The 20,620-nt window shown below is 41.8% G+C and overlaps 1 protein-coding gene across 1 annotated transcript in view; it reads left to right on the plus strand.

Annotated features, from left to right (window-relative positions):
• Positions 1-20,620, plus strand: part of adad1 (adenosine deaminase domain containing 1 (testis-specific)) — a 50,012-nt gene that overhangs the window by 21,141 nt on the left and 8,251 nt on the right. The window contains exons 3-8 of the mRNA XM_056281461.1: positions 917-1,004; positions 9,749-9,883; positions 10,020-10,187; positions 10,831-10,956; positions 16,025-16,148; positions 16,636-16,806. Of these exons, the coding sequence (XP_056137436.1) occupies positions 917-1,004; positions 9,749-9,883; positions 10,020-10,187; positions 10,831-10,956; positions 16,025-16,148; positions 16,636-16,806 (812 nt within the window). The remainder of the gene's footprint in view (positions 1-916; positions 1,005-9,748; positions 9,884-10,019; positions 10,188-10,830; positions 10,957-16,024; positions 16,149-16,635; positions 16,807-20,620) is intronic.

The raw sequence follows: 20,620 nt of genomic DNA on the forward strand, positions 1-20,620 counted from the left end.
AGCTTTGCGCTTATAAATCTCATCCAACCTATGCTGCAAGTCAATTAGTTCTGCCTTATCATAGTCGTTGAGAGCCTCTTTTGGTTTGGATGTTAAAGATGTAATCTTATGTATTGTTTCATTCTCGTCAGCCCTTCTTTTCTTTGCCAAACAAATGCTATATTTACGAAAAAATTTGCCAAGTTCATATTTCAAACGCTCCCAGTTGTTACAAAACATATTTTCAGCCCGAGCTTTGCTCCAGTGAAGCCTTATTAAACTATGAACTTCAGTAACTACTTCCTTATGCTCAAGGATAGTATTGTTAAGCTTCCAATATGACGCTTTAGCATCAGAAGACGATGACAAAGAGATATTTAAGTGAATTGTTTTGTGATCTGAAAGCGGCGTAGGAAAAATGTCAGTTTTAACTTCTTTCAAGTCTTTTGAAATAAGCCAATAATCAATCCGTGAGTGACTGGTTTGTGTCTTATTGCACCATGTGCATCCTCTTTGAGCTGGATGAGAATCCCTCCATGAATCTAATAAATCAAATCTTTGTGCAAACAACTTTACATGTGAGTTAGAGAAGTCTAAACCCCTAGAGGGCCACCTATCCATGCAATTATCAAATACAACATTAAAGTCTCCACCAAAGATTATAAAAGAACCTGGATATTTGGACAGCCAGTGCAGTAAACGCTCTTCCAACCTGTCAAAATAAAGATTATTCTCTGTTTGACTGTTAAATCCATACACATTGACTAAAATATAGATAGAGTGTGCAACCTCAAGCATCAGAATAATATAATGACCGTCTTTATCACAGTCAGAGATTAAGATTTTTCCATTAAATCTGTTTTTCAGTATACAAACACCAGCGTAACGCTCTGTACCATGGGACAACCACAAATCATTTCCCCACTGCGACCTCCAGAAAATTCCGCTGGTCTGTGAGGCACACAGTAACGACAGCTCCGAACGCAGACTTCGCTTCGGCCAATCGGGACACGCGTTGATCGGAGGTCAGTTTACGAAAAAATGACTGCTTCCGGGGTAAGAAACGCAAACGCTTTAAAATAGCCGACCAAGTTCCGGTTCAGGTCTATTTGCCCGGTGGGACCCGCGTGGCGTCAGCGTGCTGTCGAAGACGCAGTTTACCTCCATTGACGAGACGCAGCTACGACGGCTTGACTCAAAGTAGGTAGACGGCTTAAATTAGTTACTTAACCCCGATCATGGCTACATACGTGGCTACACCGCGGGCGACAACGTTAGCCAAGGGCTAGCTAACGGGTCCGATTACCCTGGTAGGTTACACTGTCGTACTGAAGCGTGGGACTGCATTTTGCTAGACGTTTATGGAAGTCTATTTACAACCGGTAAGCCTTTTGGATTACAGCTTTTAAATCAATGCATAAATGTTGCTGCGCGATGAAGAAATAATAATAATGTAAACTACTCATAAAACACGTTAGCCCCTAGCTAACGGGTCTGACCCTTGAGCCGGGCGGTTAGTGACGTCGCCTTGTGGCGCAGTACACCCCGTATCGATTCCCGCACCGGGCAACAAAATAACCGGTTACAATATAATAATAATAACAAAAAACCCACAGCGGTTTTCTCTGCGGACGTTGACCCAAATCCTAAAACTACGTAGTGCTGCTTTCAATTTTGAACAATATTACCGCTAACGCGGTTGAGCGGTGAAACCGTTAAGATGGCGGGGGGCTGGCAAAATGGCGGAGCGACACGAGCTGGTGTCCTTTGCGCCTACTCGGTCCGCCATCTTGCGTATGCTGAAGTTCCTCGGTAGTGTTAAATAATGACCGTTTACCCTAAAATAAGTTTTTGGATTACGAGTTTAAAAATGGCCAAACAACGAAAATGAAGTAAAGATAAAGATATGACGACGAACATCAACGCTAGCGACAAGGACGATGTACCGCACGCCTTTCGACGCCATGATGGCGTCGGGCCCGATGAGCGAAGTGTCGACGAGCTAGAACGTTCGCCATTAAGACCAGAGACGGTCATATTACCGTTTTGGATTTTATTCGCCCCAAAATGAGTTTTAGATCAATTGCACAGCAGAAGAAAAGTTATAAGATCTACGTAACACGACCATGACCGGTCTTTTTTTGTGTTTTTTTTAAACACATTTCAAGACATTATACAGAGAAATGCCCATTTCGAGCCCTTTCTTCTTTGCAATGGTGATGGACAGGTTGACGGACAAGATCAGGCGGGAGTCTCCGTGGACGATGATGTTCGCGGATGGCATTGTGAGCTGTAGCGAGAGTAGGGTACAGGTGGAGGAGAGCCTGGAGAGGTGGAGGTATGCACTGGAGAGAAGAGGAATGAAAGTCAGGAGCAAGACGGAATACCGATGCGTGAATGAGAGGGAGGACAGTGGAATGGTGAGGATGCAAGGAGTGGAGGTGACGAGGGCCGGTGAGTTTAAATACTTGGGGTCAACTGTCCAAAGTAACGGGGAGTGCAGAAGAGAGGTGAAGAAGAGAGTGCAGGCAGGGTGGAGTGGGTGGAGAAGAGTGTCAGGAGTGATTTGCGACAGAAGGGTACCAGCAAGAGTTAAAGGGAAGGTTTACAAGATGGTTGTGAGACCAGCTATGTTGTATGGTTTGGAGACAGTGGTACTGAAGAAAAGACAGGAGGTGGAGCTGGAGGTGGCAGAGTTGAAGATGCTAAGATTTTCACTGGGAGTGACGAAGAAGGACAGGATTAGGAACGAGTATATTAGAGGGACAGCTCAGGTTGGACGGTTTGGAGACAAAGCAAGAGAGGCAAGATTGAGATGGTTCGGACATGTGTGGAGGAGAGATGCTGGGTATATTGGGAGAAGGATGCTGAATATGGAGCTGCCAGGTAAGAGGAAAAGAGGAAGGCCAGATATATATAAATGGTAGTCATGATGCATCTGTAATGGCGTCTAACCAGACATGTTGGCAATAATCAGAAATCAAGTTTAGACTACAACTTGTTTTTTTTCTCCACAAAGTTATTACACTTTGAAAATCCAAAATGGTCATAATGACCGTCTCGGTCGTCCTATTAAATGTGATCGATTATGAGGCAATGAATGGCATGATAAAACTAAAATAGTTGCAACAATTCATACACAATAAAAATGGATTCTGGTTTAATATTCCTTCTAAAATATCTAATAAATGCGGTGGGATAGATTTTCTGTTAAGATGTGAGTTCTAAATTGCTAAACTACCCATTAAGCTGTCCAAATTTCATCAGCAGGCTCTCTTATATTGGAAACTGGTTTATAAGCACAATTTCACTCCACACAGGCTGCTCTCAGTGTCTGGCATAGCCGATCATGCGGAATAACAGATATATCTGGTTTAAAATAAAATCTTTGTTATTATGATTGGGTGGAGAGATGTGTTTGGTCTATTTTACATTTGATGGATTCAAGAGGAAATCTTCAATGAATTCATTGATAAATTCAATGTGACGTGTACAAAAAAGCCCAATACTCAGCGGTTATCAAGGCAGACCCACAAGTAATGATGAATATGATAAAAGGAATGTTGCCATATGATGTATTAGTACCACGGTTGCCTTCACTTTATATAGACAGTCTCGATTTTAAGGAGAAAATTTGCACAAATAAAATTGTAAGGAGTGCCCTTACCTCCATACTCTTTCCTCTACCATTAAAAAGGAAAAAAAATCAATTAAAAGATTATCCTAGAGATTATAGTCAGAATTGGAACCAGATACCTCACTCTCCCTATTTCACCAAAATGAAAGAAATTCATGTTAAAATGATAAATGATATTTATTCTTGTAACGAGTTTCTGAGACAAAGATTTAACATTGATTAAAAACAATTGTAGGTTTTGTGATTCTGTTATCGAAAATTTTGTTTTTTACCTGTAATAATACGAGAGCCTTTTGGGAATTATTTCAGAATTGGATATCTAAAAAGGACTTTCGTTTGCCCAATTTAGATTGTCTGGATATTAAAGTTGGAATTATAATGGAAATGTTTTACAATAGCCTGATTATTATGGCTAAAAAAATTTATCCATAGATCTAGATTTATTAATGCCAGACCACTATTCTTAATCATCATGAATGAGTTAATACATTTCAAGAAAGCACTGAAATGTATAAAAACCAAACAAGCTTTGGATATTTACAAAAACATACATATATTCTAAGTGGATCTCTGTTTTTTCATTTTATTATTTTTATTGTTTTGTGAAATTCTAAAAAACATTGTAATTGCACAGTCTGAGTTGTACTATTTGCTAATTTATTATTATTATTATTATAGCCAGATTTTGTTTGTATATTAAAGGTATTAAAAAAAAAAGAATTTAGATAGCAGCTGGCATTTTGTTGGCTAGTTGCATTTACCCTGCACGCATACAGGACAACAGTCACGTGATAACTGAGCCTGTCACATGTTCTTTTATCGTTACCATATTTTTATCTGTATACTTTATTTAACATAATAAAAAGTACCACGCACCTTCAAATGCAATGAAATGCATTTGCCCTGGCTCTCTCAGCCCTTACAAACTAAGGAAATAATAACAAACACAATAAATAAGCTATAGAAATCCCATAAAATAATAAATCACCAAAGTTATGTAAGGGGTGTACTGTTCATTATTCTGACTGCCTGGGGGTACAAACTCTTGAGGGGGCTGGTCGGAGTGCTGATGCTCTGTAAGCATTGTCCTGAGGTAAGGAGGAGAACAGACCATGTGCTGGGTGGCTGATGTCCTCCATCATACTTAGAGCCTCCCTTCTGCAACAGGTGGTGTAAATGTCCTGAAGCTGTGGCAGTACTGTTCCTATGATTTTTGAAGTGGTTTTTACTGTCCTCCTCAGTTGTCTGTGGTACTGTTCAGTCAGGTTACCAAACCACACCAGTATGCTTCTAGTAAGGATGCCCTCTGGGGTAGATAGAAATTGACAAGGGTTTTTGTGGATATTCTGAGTTTTTCAAAGCATCTCAAAGTCCTTCACAACTTCAACAGGGACACCATTGATGTAAACTGGTGTCAGAACCATTTTGGACTTCTTAAATTCAACAGTTATCTCCTTTGTTTCCTCAACATGTAGGGAGAGGTTGTTGTCTTGACACCATACGGTTAGGTCCCTCACCTCCTTCCTATAGGCATCTTCATTGTTGTCATTTATCAGTCCAATTACTGTGGTGTCATCTGCGACTATCACTACGCTGTTATATTTGGTGACACCGTCATGTGTGAACAGACTGTAGAGCAGGGGTCTCAAACTACCGCCCAATGGGTTGACAGTTTGAGAGGCAGTTTTGTATGGCCCGCGCTATGTTTTAGTTTTATTAGGATCTGGACCATGTATCCATTTTACATACTACTTTTGTGTGTGTGTGTGTGTGTGTTTCTAGTTCTAAGTACTTAAAAGATTAGTTGCGAGGCCGGTTGCAGATGACATAGCCTAATGTCAGTTTTGCATATCTCTCAATTCATGTCCAATTTGGACAGTACACAATAACACTAGTAATGAACATTAACACAATATTATACCAATCAGTAAAGAAAGAGAAGTAGCTCAAAAGGTAGAGCATGAGTTGTGAGGAGACAAGTACCGCTGTCATGTGTTGTGCTGGTTGTCTCAGGCTGGGGCATGCACTGACATGTCTTGCTGCATCCACAGTGCTGACACTATTTTCCCCCAAGTAGATGCTTGATTTTAGTCTGGTCAGAGAATGTATCAAAATCTTGGAATTTGCATTTAATAACTTCATATGTGCTACATTGTAGCAGGAAGTGTTGCTGTGTCTCCACCTGTCTCTGTGGACAGAGCTGACACAGCCTGTCTTCTCTAGGCAGCAGGTCTGCCCATGTCAGCCAGTCTCTATGGCCAAGCTGCGATCACTGAGTCTGTACACAGTTCATGTCTTTCTCAGTCTCTGGTCACGCCGGTCGGATAGTCTGCCATCGTGTACTGTCTGTTTACAGCCAATAAGCAGTGAAGTTTGCTTTGAGTTTTTGTGATAGATGTCCAATGGTTAATGTAGATTTATTTTTCTTGAGCTATATAGATCTTTTTTAAACGTTTTATTTCTGGGTATTTTCTTCATTACAGGACCAAAAAAAAAAAAAGGGAGGTCATGGGACGATCAAGAAACCACTAAAGTAGAATGTCTCATATACAGTATACTTACAATAACTATGAGCTAATCTTCTCATTGGCCAAATAAATACACAATTCTCCCCACCGTTTTCCTCCCAGTTCTTTTTGGAGCTGAATAGAGTAAGTCATCTGTTCTGAAAGACGTAATTCTTTGACAATATTGATGAAGAGTCTAATAGTAGGGGTATTTTTCTGAAGCCAGTGTTTTGTAATGGCCTTTTTTTTTTTTACTTCCCGCCAGCAAGATCTTCAAAAGATAGACATCAGTTTTATTTAGTCCATCAGGGGTATGTCCAAGATACACAGATGAGAATATAGAACTAATACTAAAACCCAGGGTTTTTGAGATGATAACTGATACTTCCTTCCAAAAAGTCTGAACGGAGGGACACAACCAAAAAAAATGAGCATGATCAACCAGGATTTCTCCACATTCCCTCCAACAGCTCAGCTGAGTGCCGGTTTGTTTGGACTTCTGTTTAGGGGTGATAAAAAAAGCGAATCAGGTTTTTCTAGTAGAAGTCGCTCCAGGTCCGGGAGTTGGTGGAGGACGATTGCGTTTTCCAGGCATCCAACCACATGTCCTCAATTATTTCAGTGCCCAGCTCTTTTTCCCGTTGTTGTTTCACATAGTCTGTGGAGTCTTTATTCAGTGATGTGATGCCATAGTATAACTTATAAGATGTTTGTTGCTTTCTGAGTTAGATGCATCAATAACAGCTGGAATCTCTCTTTTAGAACCTTTTATCTTTTTAGAAAAGTAATCACGGAACTGTAAATACTTATAAAAGTCCTGCCTCCCTAACCGATATGGTGAAGTGCATTAATTGCGTCAGATCAAGAGGTTTACAACACCATCAGTTCTGTTTCTGGAGGAAATAGATGCAACGTATAGAGATGTGTTGTACTTCTCAGAAGTGCGCTGGTTGAGCCGGGGCAGTGTCCTGAAAAGGTGTTTTGAATTGAGGAAGGCAATCAGCATTTGATAGTGTGAAAGCCCTCTCTGTAAAATTCGACAGCTCAGAGAAAAGATTTGTCCACTTTCCAGCATGCGAGTCAATTATTGATGATGGTGCCAGGGTCAATGCTGATGAGTGTGTGACTGCCATTGACAATCTGCAGCAGGAGTTTGAGCATTGCTTTTCTGATTTTAAGACTCACAACACCACTTTCCAGTTATCTGCAGACCCCTTCTCCTCTGATGTGGGCAGTGCTTCAAGCACATTTCAAATGGAGCTCACAGACTTGCAGTGCAACACTGAGCTCAAGGCAAAGTTCAGAGACACAAGGAAAGCTGAAGATGCTTGGGCAGTTTCTCAGAGAACTTCCCAAAACATTCCCACAGTTGTCCAAACTGTTCAGGCAGGTCATGTGTCTTTACAGCAACACTTATCTGTATGAGAAACCGTTCTCAACTATGACCTTTAATAAATCAAAGCCAGACTGACCAATGAACATCTCCAGGGTGTCCATTGCCCAGTCCCTGAAAGCAAATGTGCCTCACCTGTCAGCAGAAGTAGTGCCAGAAAGAAGTAGACTAAATATCTAGGCCTAGGCCAGGCTACACCCCCAAACAACACATCCCAACATGAACACAGCACCCAAACATGCAAAAATATAACACAATTGACCCAAATATTAGCACTCCCAGGGGTCCCTGTGCTCCCCCTGTGCAGGTCCGCGGATGGTCAGAGCGACCACCTGCCCTGGCCGCTACAATATATTCGAATGGGTTCGAACCTATGTGTTTTTTTTTTTTTTTTTTTTTTAAGAAGGGATAATCAAATGTCATTTTTGGCCAATTTTGACAGCCGTAGTACATGTGGCCATGGTAGCTCTTAGGGTCTAAGAAAATATTGATACACTCGAGTATCATGATGTTAGCTTTTGTGATACTGTATCGATTCTCAAAACCACTATATCGACTTTTAATTTTTACATGTAAAGGTTCGTGACAAACATTGTATTGTGTGTAACCCCACGACCGCTAGATAAGTGTTATCTATCTTCAGCCATTTGACTCTTCCACTCCAACCCAACAATGTAAAGTGAGACAGGAAATAGCATAAGCACAAAGAACACAGGCCTATGAAATCACAATATATCGTCTTTCTTACAGTATCGCAATATATGACGATATATCGAATCGTAACCCCTGTATCATGATGCGTATCGTATTGCCAGATTCTCGCCAATACACAGCCCTAGTAGCCCTATGAATGGTCTGAGTTCCCAAAATGAGGCCGTAGAATAGACCTGTATGCTACCTTGATAGTGGAGTAGCAGTGATCCAAGATCTAGTTGCCCCTGGTTGGACCGCCGACATGCTGGAGGTATTTAGGTAGCACCAATTTGAGGCTGCAGTGATGAAAGTCCCCTGCCACAAAGGAAATAGCCTGTGGATGCTGATTCTCATCGCCACTGATTGCCCCCATAGAGCTCTGCCAGATCTACTGTAGTGTTGTCTTGGGGTTGAATGTAAGTAAGTTAACAGAACAGAGGGGAATTCCCTTGGTAGATAAACTTTACAATGCAATGCAAAGGGCTTCACATTAAGTTATATACAATATGTACCATATAATGGTATTTTTATTGATTAATTTATGCGTACAGGGCAGTTATCTCCCTGATAACGGAGCCTGTCATATTGGGTGTGTTTAGATTCAGCTAATTATCATACATCGTTAACTGGCTGACCTATGAACTGTGAGTAAAATAATGTATGTTCTTATCTTTTTTACAGAAATCTGGACTCGCCAAAATGTTTTCAAAGGGTGGGCCACACAGGGGTTCGAGGCAGGGCAGTTCTGCTAAAATCCACAACAGGCTTACAAGCAGCCCCCCACAACTGACCGCGTATGGTCTCTCACACATCTTAAGAGGACATGGCAACACCTCGAACACAACAGCACGCAGAAGCTACAGAAATGGTGAGGAGCATTTGTTTTGCAGAAGTCAAATGCACAAACGGAGTTCAGGTATCCCAAAATTGCATATCATAATGTTAATGGGTAAGCATGTTATACTTTAAGTTCAAGATTTACTATTGGAAGTCATTTGTTATCACTGTTATCATCATGGCAGCACGATGGCGAAGTGGTTAGCACAGTCACCTCACAGCAAGAAGGTCCTGGGTTCGAGCCCCTGGGTTGTCCAACGTTGGGGGTCGTCCCTGGTCGCCCTCTGTGTGGAGTTGGCAGGTTCTCCCTGTGTCAGCATGGGTTTCCTCCCACAGTCCAAAGACATGTAGGTCAGGTGAATTGGCCATACTAAATTGTCCGCGGGGGTGTGTGTGGGGGGGGGTGTCTCAGCCCTGAGATGGACTGGTAGCATGTCCAAGGTGTCTCCCCAGCCCAATGACTGCTGGGATAGGCTCCAGCGACCCTGAGAGCAGGATAAGCGGTTTGGGGAATGGAATGTTCAGTAATTTCTCAGTCATTTCTACCCTGTACAAATCTTCCATGTGAGGTCCATGTTTTTGTTTAAGGACAGTCTGCATAACTTCGATAATGTTAGATTGCTGTTCTTCACAGATAGGGGAAAATATCAGTGTCTTGTTGTAAACACATCATTCTTTGTCATTTTACCAACTATGCTCCAGATGCCCAGCCAACACTGACACCCAAGGAGCTGATAGAAAAGTACAATCAAAGTGACGTCAATCCTGTGTGCATGCTCCATCAACTCTGCAGGGCATTACAGGTTCAGCTGGAGCTGAAAGAGACCGTGACCCCAGGTAAAGACCTTTTAAGGCCTGGTCCACACTGCTTATCTCTCTACCCGTGCACGAATTGGTCATTGTTTCTTGTCAATTTAACAAACGAGCTTTTTCTACCCTGAGGTTAATTTGTTGCCCTTCTCCCACTGTTCAGCAAACACGGCAGGCGTTTACTTTGCCTTTTGTGCTGTGATTGACGGTAAGATTTATGAGACTGGGATTGGAACTAGCAAGAAGCAGGCCAAGTGCCGTGCGGCAGAAATAGCTCTGAAAGACCTGACACTCGCAATGGAAAAGGAACCCACCCTTCCAGAGGCACCAGGTGAGAAGTTCACATGGTGTTTCGAATGCGTGTTTCACATCACACATCCTTTCCTCACACTACGTTTGCCTTTTTTTTTTTTTTTGCTGACTATGGCAATACTGTGGTGTTCTTTTTAAACTGTAGTCTGTTTAGACGCACAACTGAGATTTACCCAAGGATAAGAAGAACTGAAATGAAAGGACCAGTAATCTGAATGAGAAAGTACAAGGACATTTGTTTTACAAAATGGACTGATGGCAAAGTAACTCAACTCAGTGTCTTTATTGAAATGCCGTGAAAGGTAGCTTCTGAAGTAGGGCTCTCTCTCTCTCTCTCTCTCTCTCTCTCTCTCTCTCTCTCTCTCTCTCTCTCTCTCTCTGCGCTGCAGTTATTTATTTTTCCGACTGTTTCAAAGAGCTGTGCGAGCAGTTAAGTCCCCCACCCGTTAAGCCAAGAGGGCCACAACTTCTCAACCGACCCAGAAATGAGAAAAATTCTCACAATCTCTCAAGTCTCGTTCATGCTCTGACATTCCTTCGTTAACCCTCCCGTTTTGTCTAAACAATACAGTAAATGTGAACGGCTGGCCTGCTCCCGCTGTTCAAATCGAAACGTCCTCTAATCAAATGAAATGTGCTTATTTTCCCTGCCACCGAACCAGAATGCAAGAATCCCCTCGGGGACAAGATCCTTCACGCCGTGAGAGAGCAACTGGGCAAGCTGTTGAAGAGTCACCCGGAACTTCCCTCCTGCCAGGGCACTGTGGCGGCAATCATCGTTGAGACGTGTAAGTGCTGTCCATTACCCTTAACACTAGAACGACCAAGGCCGTCATTTTCACTGTTCTGGATTTTCAGTGTTTAATAACTTAGTGGGTGGGTGGGGGGGAGAGGTAAACCTGCCGCTCCGTGAATTCTCCCAAACCTGCATATATTTTCATTAAAATGAATTTTAGATCAATTGCACACAAAAAAAGTTGTAAGATCTACCTAAAACGACCATGAGCGGTCACCATGACCGCTCGTAATTTGCGCATCATGTCAGTATTTATGACATGTTTTGGTCGCATCATTTCCTTCGTGAAGTTCATTGCTCTGTCCTAGAAACCCACCAGCATTCTCCAGTGCAGAGAAAAACTGGATTTTTGATTTAAACTTGATTTTTGACTGTTGCCAACATGTCTGATTACAGATGCCGTTACAGACACGCAATGACTACCACTGAGGCGTTGCAGTATTTACAGGCGTTGGGACAGCGGTCATTTTAAATTGTTTCAAAAATAGTATTAAAAGTTGTGAAAAGGTTAATTTTGGTGTCACTTAGTTTCATAACAGACATACTAGCATATGTAATGTGTTAATATCTCAATTGGGTATTTATCTTGACAGAATATGGAGTTTACAAATGGCCGCCATTTTGACAGCCCATGGTCGTTTTAGGTAGGAGTGAAATCCCGGTCGTTGTAGTGTTACGCAGTATTCTAGACTCCAAAACTGCTGCAGGGGTGCTACCCTGCAGAGGACCCTTCGGCCTGGCCTCTGTTCGGGGCACATATGCGTGGCTTCGTCTGCGTTCATAAGCTTTGTGTGTGTGAGTGAAACTTTGTGTGGGGAAAAATGACCATGTCAAGTTATGAAAGGGGTTCTTCTGAAAACGTGATGTCAGTCTACTTGACATGCTTTTATTTTCACTCTGTCTTCCAACCAACGCTCAAGTCCCGCTCAGCCACCTGCTGACTGTTAACTGCAGGAGTCTGCACAGCCACCGGTGCCGTTTTTTAATTACTTGCAGCCGGCTGTATTTTAATTGTCCTTGTCAGCAGAACTGTAGTACGTGCTTTGTGAGACGTTCATTTGACAGTGGCTTGCAAAATATGTGCATGCGTGGACAAACATCCCTCAGCAGTTGTAAATTGGCCAATGATTGAGTTACAAAGGTGCAGTTTTTCTGAGATAACAGTACTTGATGTATGGCGTGATAAAAGGCTCTGCATTTAAGAAACCAAATGATCCATAACAGCCAGCAGCAGTAAAAGGAAGATGGTGTTGGTTCTGTTCAGGTCTGCTCCCAGGGACAGAGCGTAGTCAAATCTCAGACACATAGTCCATGTTTAGACAGCCTTGTACAAGTGACCCAGTTTAGATTTATTGCTCAAATGTGGCTCAGATTAGATGCGTATCGTGGCTTAGTAACCGGGGGGAAAAAACAAGTGGAATCCAATATTTTCTGATTTGGTTTTGATCACATATCTGGAAATAACTGATAGGATAGGAATCTGATATTCGCCAATATGACTCATGTAACCAAATAGATTGGATTTTCAGGTCATTGTGAATCACACATCTTTCAAAATGAGACACACTCACACTCTTGTTGCATTTTGAATGGCAAGGTTTTCATTTGTATTTAACTTCCACATCAGTGACAAAACTCATGTAGAACGACGCATGCAAGTTGTTTGAAGCACAAACCAGATAGTTACAGTGGCACTTGAAAGTTTGTAAACCCTTTGGGATTGTCTTTATCCAGCAAATGTTCTAATGAAAAAGTACTTTTCTTTTTTTTTGGTGTTTTGTTTAATTAGGTTCTCTTTATCTAGTTTTAGGACTTGGATGAAGATCTGATCACATTTAGAATTCATGCAGAAATACTTACAATTCTGAAGGGTTCACAAATTTTCCAGCGCCACTGTATGTTGTAAGCACGGGACCACCTGGTTTGCTGGTGAAGCCAGAACAGCATGGATCTAAATCCCCTGAAGACAGTGGAGATGGTGGTTGACCTCAGGGGAAACCCAGCCCCCCCCCCACACACACACACACACTCTCTCTCTCACCCTGTATGATTTGCCAGTTACCATTGTGGAGTCGTTGCCTTTCCTGGGCACCACCATCACTCAAGACTTCAAGTGGAAGCTAAACATCAAACATATATGGAATTATAAGATCTATGAAGAATATGATGAGGACGATGCCAAGCAGTGTCCAGGTGCCACCGGAACAGCCTTGGACCTGAGCCACATGTGATCACCATGTAGACCTGACAGGAGGACAGACTACACATATACACAGTGGAGAATCACATCCCACCATTCACATACATGGGAGAAGAGGCAGGAGAAAACATTTGTCAGACATCGAAGTGAGAAAAGGATATAACATTGAAAGAGGTATATGGATTTATAAGATGTATAAAAAAATGTGATGAAGATGCCAAGCAGTGTCGAGGTGGCGATCATCGTCACCATGGGGAATGTAACTCCAAGATTTCTGGCAGCCACACTTTGTGAAATCACAGAGTTGTCAATTGTTATTGTTACCTGATCAAATTGGTGTGTGTCCTGCAGGGCCAATGACCAGCATCTCCGTTTTAGCCAAATTTAAAAGCAGGAAATTTAGTGACATCCACTGTTTCATAGCAGCCAAGCAGGCCTCTAAATTAGTCAATCATCAGCCCTTATAGGCACATAAAGGTTTTTGTTTTTGTTTCGGAGAGAGAGAGGGAGTTCCTTATCCGATGCAAGGGTCTAAGGACGGGATGTTGTGTTGCTGTAAAGCCCCTTGAGGCAGATTTGTGATATTGGGCTGTACAAATAAAATTGACTTGACTGTATAGATAAGACATATTGGTAAGAAAGGATCTGCAGGAGTAGCTGGAGTTGGAAGAACAAATTTTTTATGATCTCATCATTGCAGAAAAAGTTTTGAAACTCGTGGGCCTGCGTTCTGCACATTTAATCACCACCAGTGGTAGGAATGATTATTAGATTGTTGTGATTCACACATTTATGAGAGGAGAGCTATGGAACAATACAGCAGGAAAGGCAGACGGTCTCAATATTTTAGACCAATCTGTCAATCTATTGTATGAGAAATTCTTTGACTAAACGTATTAACTAAACTAGTTGTCACTTCATCCACACTAGGTTTAAATCTAGCATGGTCTCTAATCACCTGTAACCTGCTGAATAATACGTCCCTAGTGTCAAACTAAACATAGACAGCTATTTATATTGCTAGACAAAAGAGCAGCGCGGCCCCCAGTGGGTTGACTACAGTCTGCTTTCAGCAGGTAAGGGTGGCCCCAGAAAGAAGGTCAGTTATCAACAAAACCAAATCCCTGCTCATTACAGTAACAAGCCAGCCAGTGTTTCATTGAGGTGAGCCTACTGTACATCTCATCATTACCCCTCACAGGTAAGGGACCAAAGACAATTAATTGATGTTGACACAGCTTTCTGGCCAACTCAAGTGTCATGACTAGGCTGGCTTTTGGGATCTCCGATTGCTTTATCCTAGCATTATTGGTGCCAACATTAATAAAAGTGTTGCTGGAAGTAGTGGTGCTGTGTGCCTGGGTTCCCTGATTCTCCCTTTGTGATGGCAGCACCCTAAGATTATCCTCTATGTCAGTGAGTCTGGCCCCAGGTAAGCAGTGAACCAAGGCTGGTGAAGTTAATCTGATATTGTGGGTAATGGAATCTCCTATCACTAGCGTGCGTTGCTTAATTCTGTCGACGGAAGCGGGAGAGGCCCACTGGCCGGCAGGACTACCAACAAGGCTAGTGAGGGGCAAAAATCAGTTTGCAGTCGGGAGAGGTGACTGCAGCTCAGGTCACACGACCGGTGGGCGGTGGCTTGCTCTTGCGAGCCTCCCCATGCCAGCAAACAGAGACAAACTTCACCGCATCAGACCTGGATTTCAATAGCCACATTAACATAATAACAGATTTAACCTACTGTTACCGGATGAATATATCAAGAATTAAAGGATTTATGTCTCAGCAAGATTTAGAAAAACTTGTCCATACATTTATCTTCAGTCGACTTCAGCCCACTGAGGCAAATTTGTAATTTGTGGTATTGAGCTATACAAATAAAATTGATTTGACTTGACCTGGCATCTTTACAGATCTCTAAAAATCGATTAAACAGCTGTAGCTGATTCAGAACGCCACTGTTCGAGTCCTTATTAAAACCAAATAAGTGGATCACATCACACCAGTTCTGAGGTCTTTACACTGGCTTCCTGTCCGTCAAAGAATTGATTTTAAAATACTCCTCTAGATTTATAAAGAACTGAATGGTTTATGGCCAAAGTGCATTTCTGATCTTAAGTTGTGAACCATCAAGATCTCAGATCGTCTGGGACAGGTCTGCTTTCTGTCCCCAAAGTCAAAACTAAACATGGAGAGGCAGCTTTCAGTTTTTATCCACCACATATGTGGAACGAACTCCCAGAAAACCGGAGGTCTGCTGCAACTCTGTTCTTTTAAATCAAGTCTGAAGACTTTCCTTTTTGCCACTGCCTTTTATTAAATCAATTTTGAAGCTTCGTGATAATCATCTTACAGTTCACTGGAACTTTTACACCCCTGTTTTATCTGTCTTAGCTTATTTTATTGCCTTACGCTGCTTTTACATTTTGTCTTAATGCCTTTTATGTTTTAGGTAAAGCACTTTGAATTGCCTTGTTGCCGAAATATGCTTAACAATTTTCCTTGCCTCTCACTGATTCTGACTTCAGCAAAAAGTTGGAGGGGCACCCATGCCGTGAATGTGTGACATCAAGTAGTGTTCCGAATCCATCTCTACAGAGAAATAAATGCATGGTTAATTCATAAGAGAGCAGTTAACTAAATATTACTATAAGACATAGTGGAAGCAATCCTATTACACCCCTATGCCCCCCCCCCATTGAGTTGAAATGCAGGTGGACCTGGAAACCCATATTTAAACATCACTTCTGAGTTCTGTTAAATATTTCAGTTACCACTTTTTTTTTTTTTTTTTGCCACCTTCAGCTGATAGTAGTGTTGAGTGTGGTAATCATTAACCTCTTGTTTGACCATCCAGACACCAGATGTGAGGTGGTTGCCATAGGAACTGGGAACTTCAACACTAACGAGATTGCCACTCCAAAAGGACGGTTGCTTCATGATTCACATGCTCTAGTGACCACAAGGAGATCATTGATGCGGTTAGTTTCACACTTGTTCATGCAGATCAGATATTGTCAGCCTATTTGATAGTTAAGTAGAATTTATAACTGACTTTGTTTTCGGGTGAATAAAGCTCCAGCGGTTGTCAATATACCAAACTAGGCAACTTGTATATTTTTCAGTCTTGGGTTTTTTTTTTTGCATGCTGCAATGTTAGCGGTAAGCTCGCTGACGCAGTGCTCTTTGGTAACAATTTTTTTTCAGGAATAAGTTTAGGAAATAAGATTTATATTCCTACTTTGAATTTCCCGTTTCAAGTCTTGATTATCAGATTTTGTATGTGCTAGAGAATGTGAGGGGAAAATGTGCTCATTTAACCCTCATTTCTAGGTTTTTTTCTTTTCCTGTTATTGCATAGCGCTAAACAATGAATCAGACTTGACTGCATTATTAAGGTTTATTAAATTTAATGTTGGCATAAATGTGCTATCTAACCATATCTAATCTGTCATACGATGTCATCAGGTACCTGTACCACCACCTGCTGCTGTTCTACAATAAGAATACAATCCTGAAAGAGAGGTCCATCTTCCAGCAGAGCAGCACCAGCAACCTTCTGTCCCTGAAAAGTGGCGTGACACTCCACCTCTACATGAACCAGCTGCCCAAGGGCACAGCTAAGATAGCCTCTTACCTGTGAGTGTCCCTACTTCAAAATCTGGACGGTTTGTTGTAGGGCTGCACGATTATTGTTAAAACGATGGATCACAATTATTTGGCTTAATATTACAATTGTAATCATTTTTCATTATTATTAATCCATTTTGGGGAACAGAATTGTTTTACTGAGCATTTTAGATCAACAGAAAACTGCCTTGATATTCATAGTGTACATTATAAACCTGTAAATACTTTCAAATGTACTAATATTCAAGTCAAAATAGTAGTTTCTTCACACCAGAGCAAGCTAAACGCAGCGTGAATAATATCCCCAGGCCAGGTTGTGGAAACCAATATTTTTTTATGATTAATAGTCTGTTTTGTTTTTTTCATGATATACAGTGCAGTGCATCCGGAAAGTATTCACACCCCTTCACTTTCCCCACATTTTGTTATGTTACAGCCTTATTCCAAAATGGATTAAATTCCTTTTTTCTCTCTCATCAATCTACACACAATACCCCATAATGACAAAGTGAAAAAGGTTTTGTAGAAATTTTTGCAAATTTATTAAAAATAAAAAACTGAAATATTGCATGTACATAAGTATTCACACCCTTTACTCAGTACTTGGTTGAGGCACCCGTGGCAGCGATTACAGCCTCAAGTCTTCTTTGGTATGAAGCTACAAGCTTTGCACACCTATCTATATTTGGGGTATTTCTCCCATTCTTCTCTGCAGATCCTCTCGAGCTCTGTAAGGTTAGATGGGGAGCATCGCTGCACAGCTATTTTCAGGTCTTTCCAGAGATGTTCAATGTGGTTCAAGTCTGGGCTCTGCCACTCAAGGACATTCACAGACTTGTCCCGAAGCCACTCCTTCGTTGTCTTGGCTGTGTGCTTAGGGTTGTTGTCGTGTTGAAAGGTAAACCTTCGCCCCAGTCTGAGGTCCTGAGGGCTCTGGAGCAGGGTTTTCATCAAGGAGATCTCTCTGTACTTTGCTCCATTCATCTTTCCCTCGATCCTGACTAGTCTCCCAGTTCCTGCCGCTGAAAAACATCCCCACAGCATGATGCTGCCACCACCATGCTTCACTTGTAGGGATGGTATTAGCAAGGTGATGAGAGGTGCCTGGTTTCCTCCAGACATGACGTTTGGCATTCAGGCCAAAGAGTTCAATCTTGATTTCATCAGACCAGAGAATCTTGTTTCTCATGGTCTGAGAGTCCTTTAGGTGCTTTCTGGCAAACTCCAAGCGGGCTGTCATGTGCCTTTTACTGAGCAGAGGCTTCCGTCTGGCCACTCAACCATAAAGACCTGATGGTGGAGTGCTGCAGAGATGGTTGTCCTTCTGGAAGTTTCTCCCATCTCCACAGAGGAACGCTGGAGTTCTGTCAGAGTGACCATTGGGTTCTTGGTCACCTCCCTGACCAAGGCCATTCTCCCCCAATTGCTCAGTTTGGCTGGGCGGCCAGCTCTAGGAAGAGTCCTGGTGGATCTAAACTTATTCCATTTACAAATGATGGAGACCACTGTGCTCTTCGGGACCTTCAAAGCTGTAGAAATTTTTTTTGTACTCTTCCCCAGATCTGTGCCTCGATACAATCCTGTCTCGGAGGTCCACAGACAATTCCTTTGACTTCATGGCTCGGTTTCTGCTCTGACATGCACTGTCAACAGTGGGACCTTATATAGACAGGTGTGTGCCTTTCCAAATCATGTCCAATCCATTGAATTTACTAGAGGTAGACTCCAATCAAGATGTAGAAACATCTCAAGGATGATCAGTGGAAACAGGATGAACCTGGGCTCAATTTTGAGTGCCATAGCAAAGGGTGTGAATACTTGTGTACATGCAATATTTCAGTTTTTTATTTTTAATAAATTTGCAAACATTTCTACAAAACCTTTTTCACTTTGTCATTATGGGGTATTTTGTGCAGATTGATGAGGGGAAAAAAAGAATTTAATCCATTTTGGAATAAAGCTGTAACATAACAAAATGTGGGGAAAGTGAAGGGGTGTGAATACTTTCCGGATGCACTTTGTATATATATATATATATATATATATATATATATATATACACTACCGTTCAAAAGTTTGGGATCACCCAAACAATTTTGTGTTTTCCATGAAAAGTCACACTTATTCACCACCATATGTTGTGAAATGAATAGAAAATAGAGTCAAGGCATTGACAAGGTTAGAAATAATGATGTGTATTTGAAATAAGATTTTTTTTACATCAAACTTTGCTTTCGTCAAAGAATCCTCCATTTGCAGCAATTACAGCATTGCAGACCTTTGGCATTCTAGCTGTTAATTTGTTGAGGTAATCTGGAGAAATTGCACCCCACGCTTCCAGAAGCAGCTCCCACAAGTTGGATTGGTTGGATGGGCACTTCTTGCGTACCATACGGTCAAGCTGCTCCCACAACAGCTCAATGGGGTTCAGATCTGGTGACTGCGCTGGCCACTCCATTACCGATAGAATACCAGCTGCCTGCTTCTGCTCTAAATAGTTCTTGCACAATTTGGAGGTGTGTTTAGGGTCATTGTCCTGTTGTAGGATGAAATTGGCTCCAATCAAGCGCTGTCCACTGGGTATGGCATGGCGTTGCAAAATGGAGTGATAGCCTTCCTTATTCAGAATCCCTTTTACCCTGTACAAATCTCCCACCTTACCAGCACCAAAGCAACCCCAGACCATCACATTACCTCCACCATGCTTAACAGATGGCGTCAGGCATTCTTCCAGCATCTTTTCATTTGTTCTGCGTCTCACAAACGTTCTTCTTTGTGATCCAAACACCTCAAACTTGGATTCATCCGTCCACAACACTTTTTTCCAGTCTTCCTCTGTCCAATGTCTGTGTTCTTTTGCCCATCTTAATCTTTTTCTTTTATTGGTCAGTCTCAGATATGGCTTTTTCTTTGCCACTCTGCCCTGAAGCCCAGAATCCCGCAGCCGCCTCTTCACTGTAGATGTTGACACTGGTGTTTTGCGGGTACTATTTAATGAAGATGCCAGTTGGGGACCTGTGAGGCGTCTGTTTCTCAAACTAGAGACTCTAATGTACTTATCTTCTTGCTCAGTTGTGCAACGCGGCCTCCCACTTCTTTTTCTACTCTGGTTAGAGCCCGTTTGTGCTGTCATCTGAAGGGAGTAGTACACACCGGTGTAGGAAATCTTCAATTTCTTAGCAATTTCTCGCATGGAATAGCCTTCATTTCTAAGAACAAGCATACACTGTCGAGTTTCAGATGAAAGTTCTCTTTTTCTGGCCATTTTGAGCGTTTAATTGACCCCACAAATGTGATGCTCCAGAAACTCAATCTGCTCAAAGGAAGGTCAGTTTTGTAGCTTCTGTAACGAGCTAAACTGTTTTCAGATGTGTGAACATGATTGCACAAGGGTTTTCTAATCATCAATTAGCCTTCTGAGCCAATGAGCAAACACATTGTACCATTAGAACACTGGAGTGATAGTTGCTTGAAATGGGCCTCTATACACCTATGTAGATATTGCACCAAAAACCAGACATTTGCAGCTAGAATAGTCATTTACCACATTAGCAATGTATAGAGTGTATTTCTTTAAAGTTAAGACTAGTTTAAAGTTATCTTCATTGAAAAGTACAGTGCTTTTCCTTCAAAAATATGGACATTTCAATGTGATCCCAAACTTTTGAACGGTAGTGTATATATATATATATATAGATGCAGGAAAAAAAGTTTTAATGCACAGCAGTACAGGCCTGTTTCGTGCGTCGCACACTCATCAGCTGCTAAATCAGCTGCGCACTCATCATTAGCAGCTGCTGAGTGCGCGATGCACGAAACAGGC

Source organism: Lampris incognitus, chromosome 1, assembly GCF_029633865.1.
Source record: "Lampris incognitus isolate fLamInc1 chromosome 1, fLamInc1.hap2, whole genome shotgun sequence".
NCBI lineage: Eukaryota > Metazoa > Chordata > Actinopteri > Lampriformes > Lampridae > Lampris > Lampris incognitus.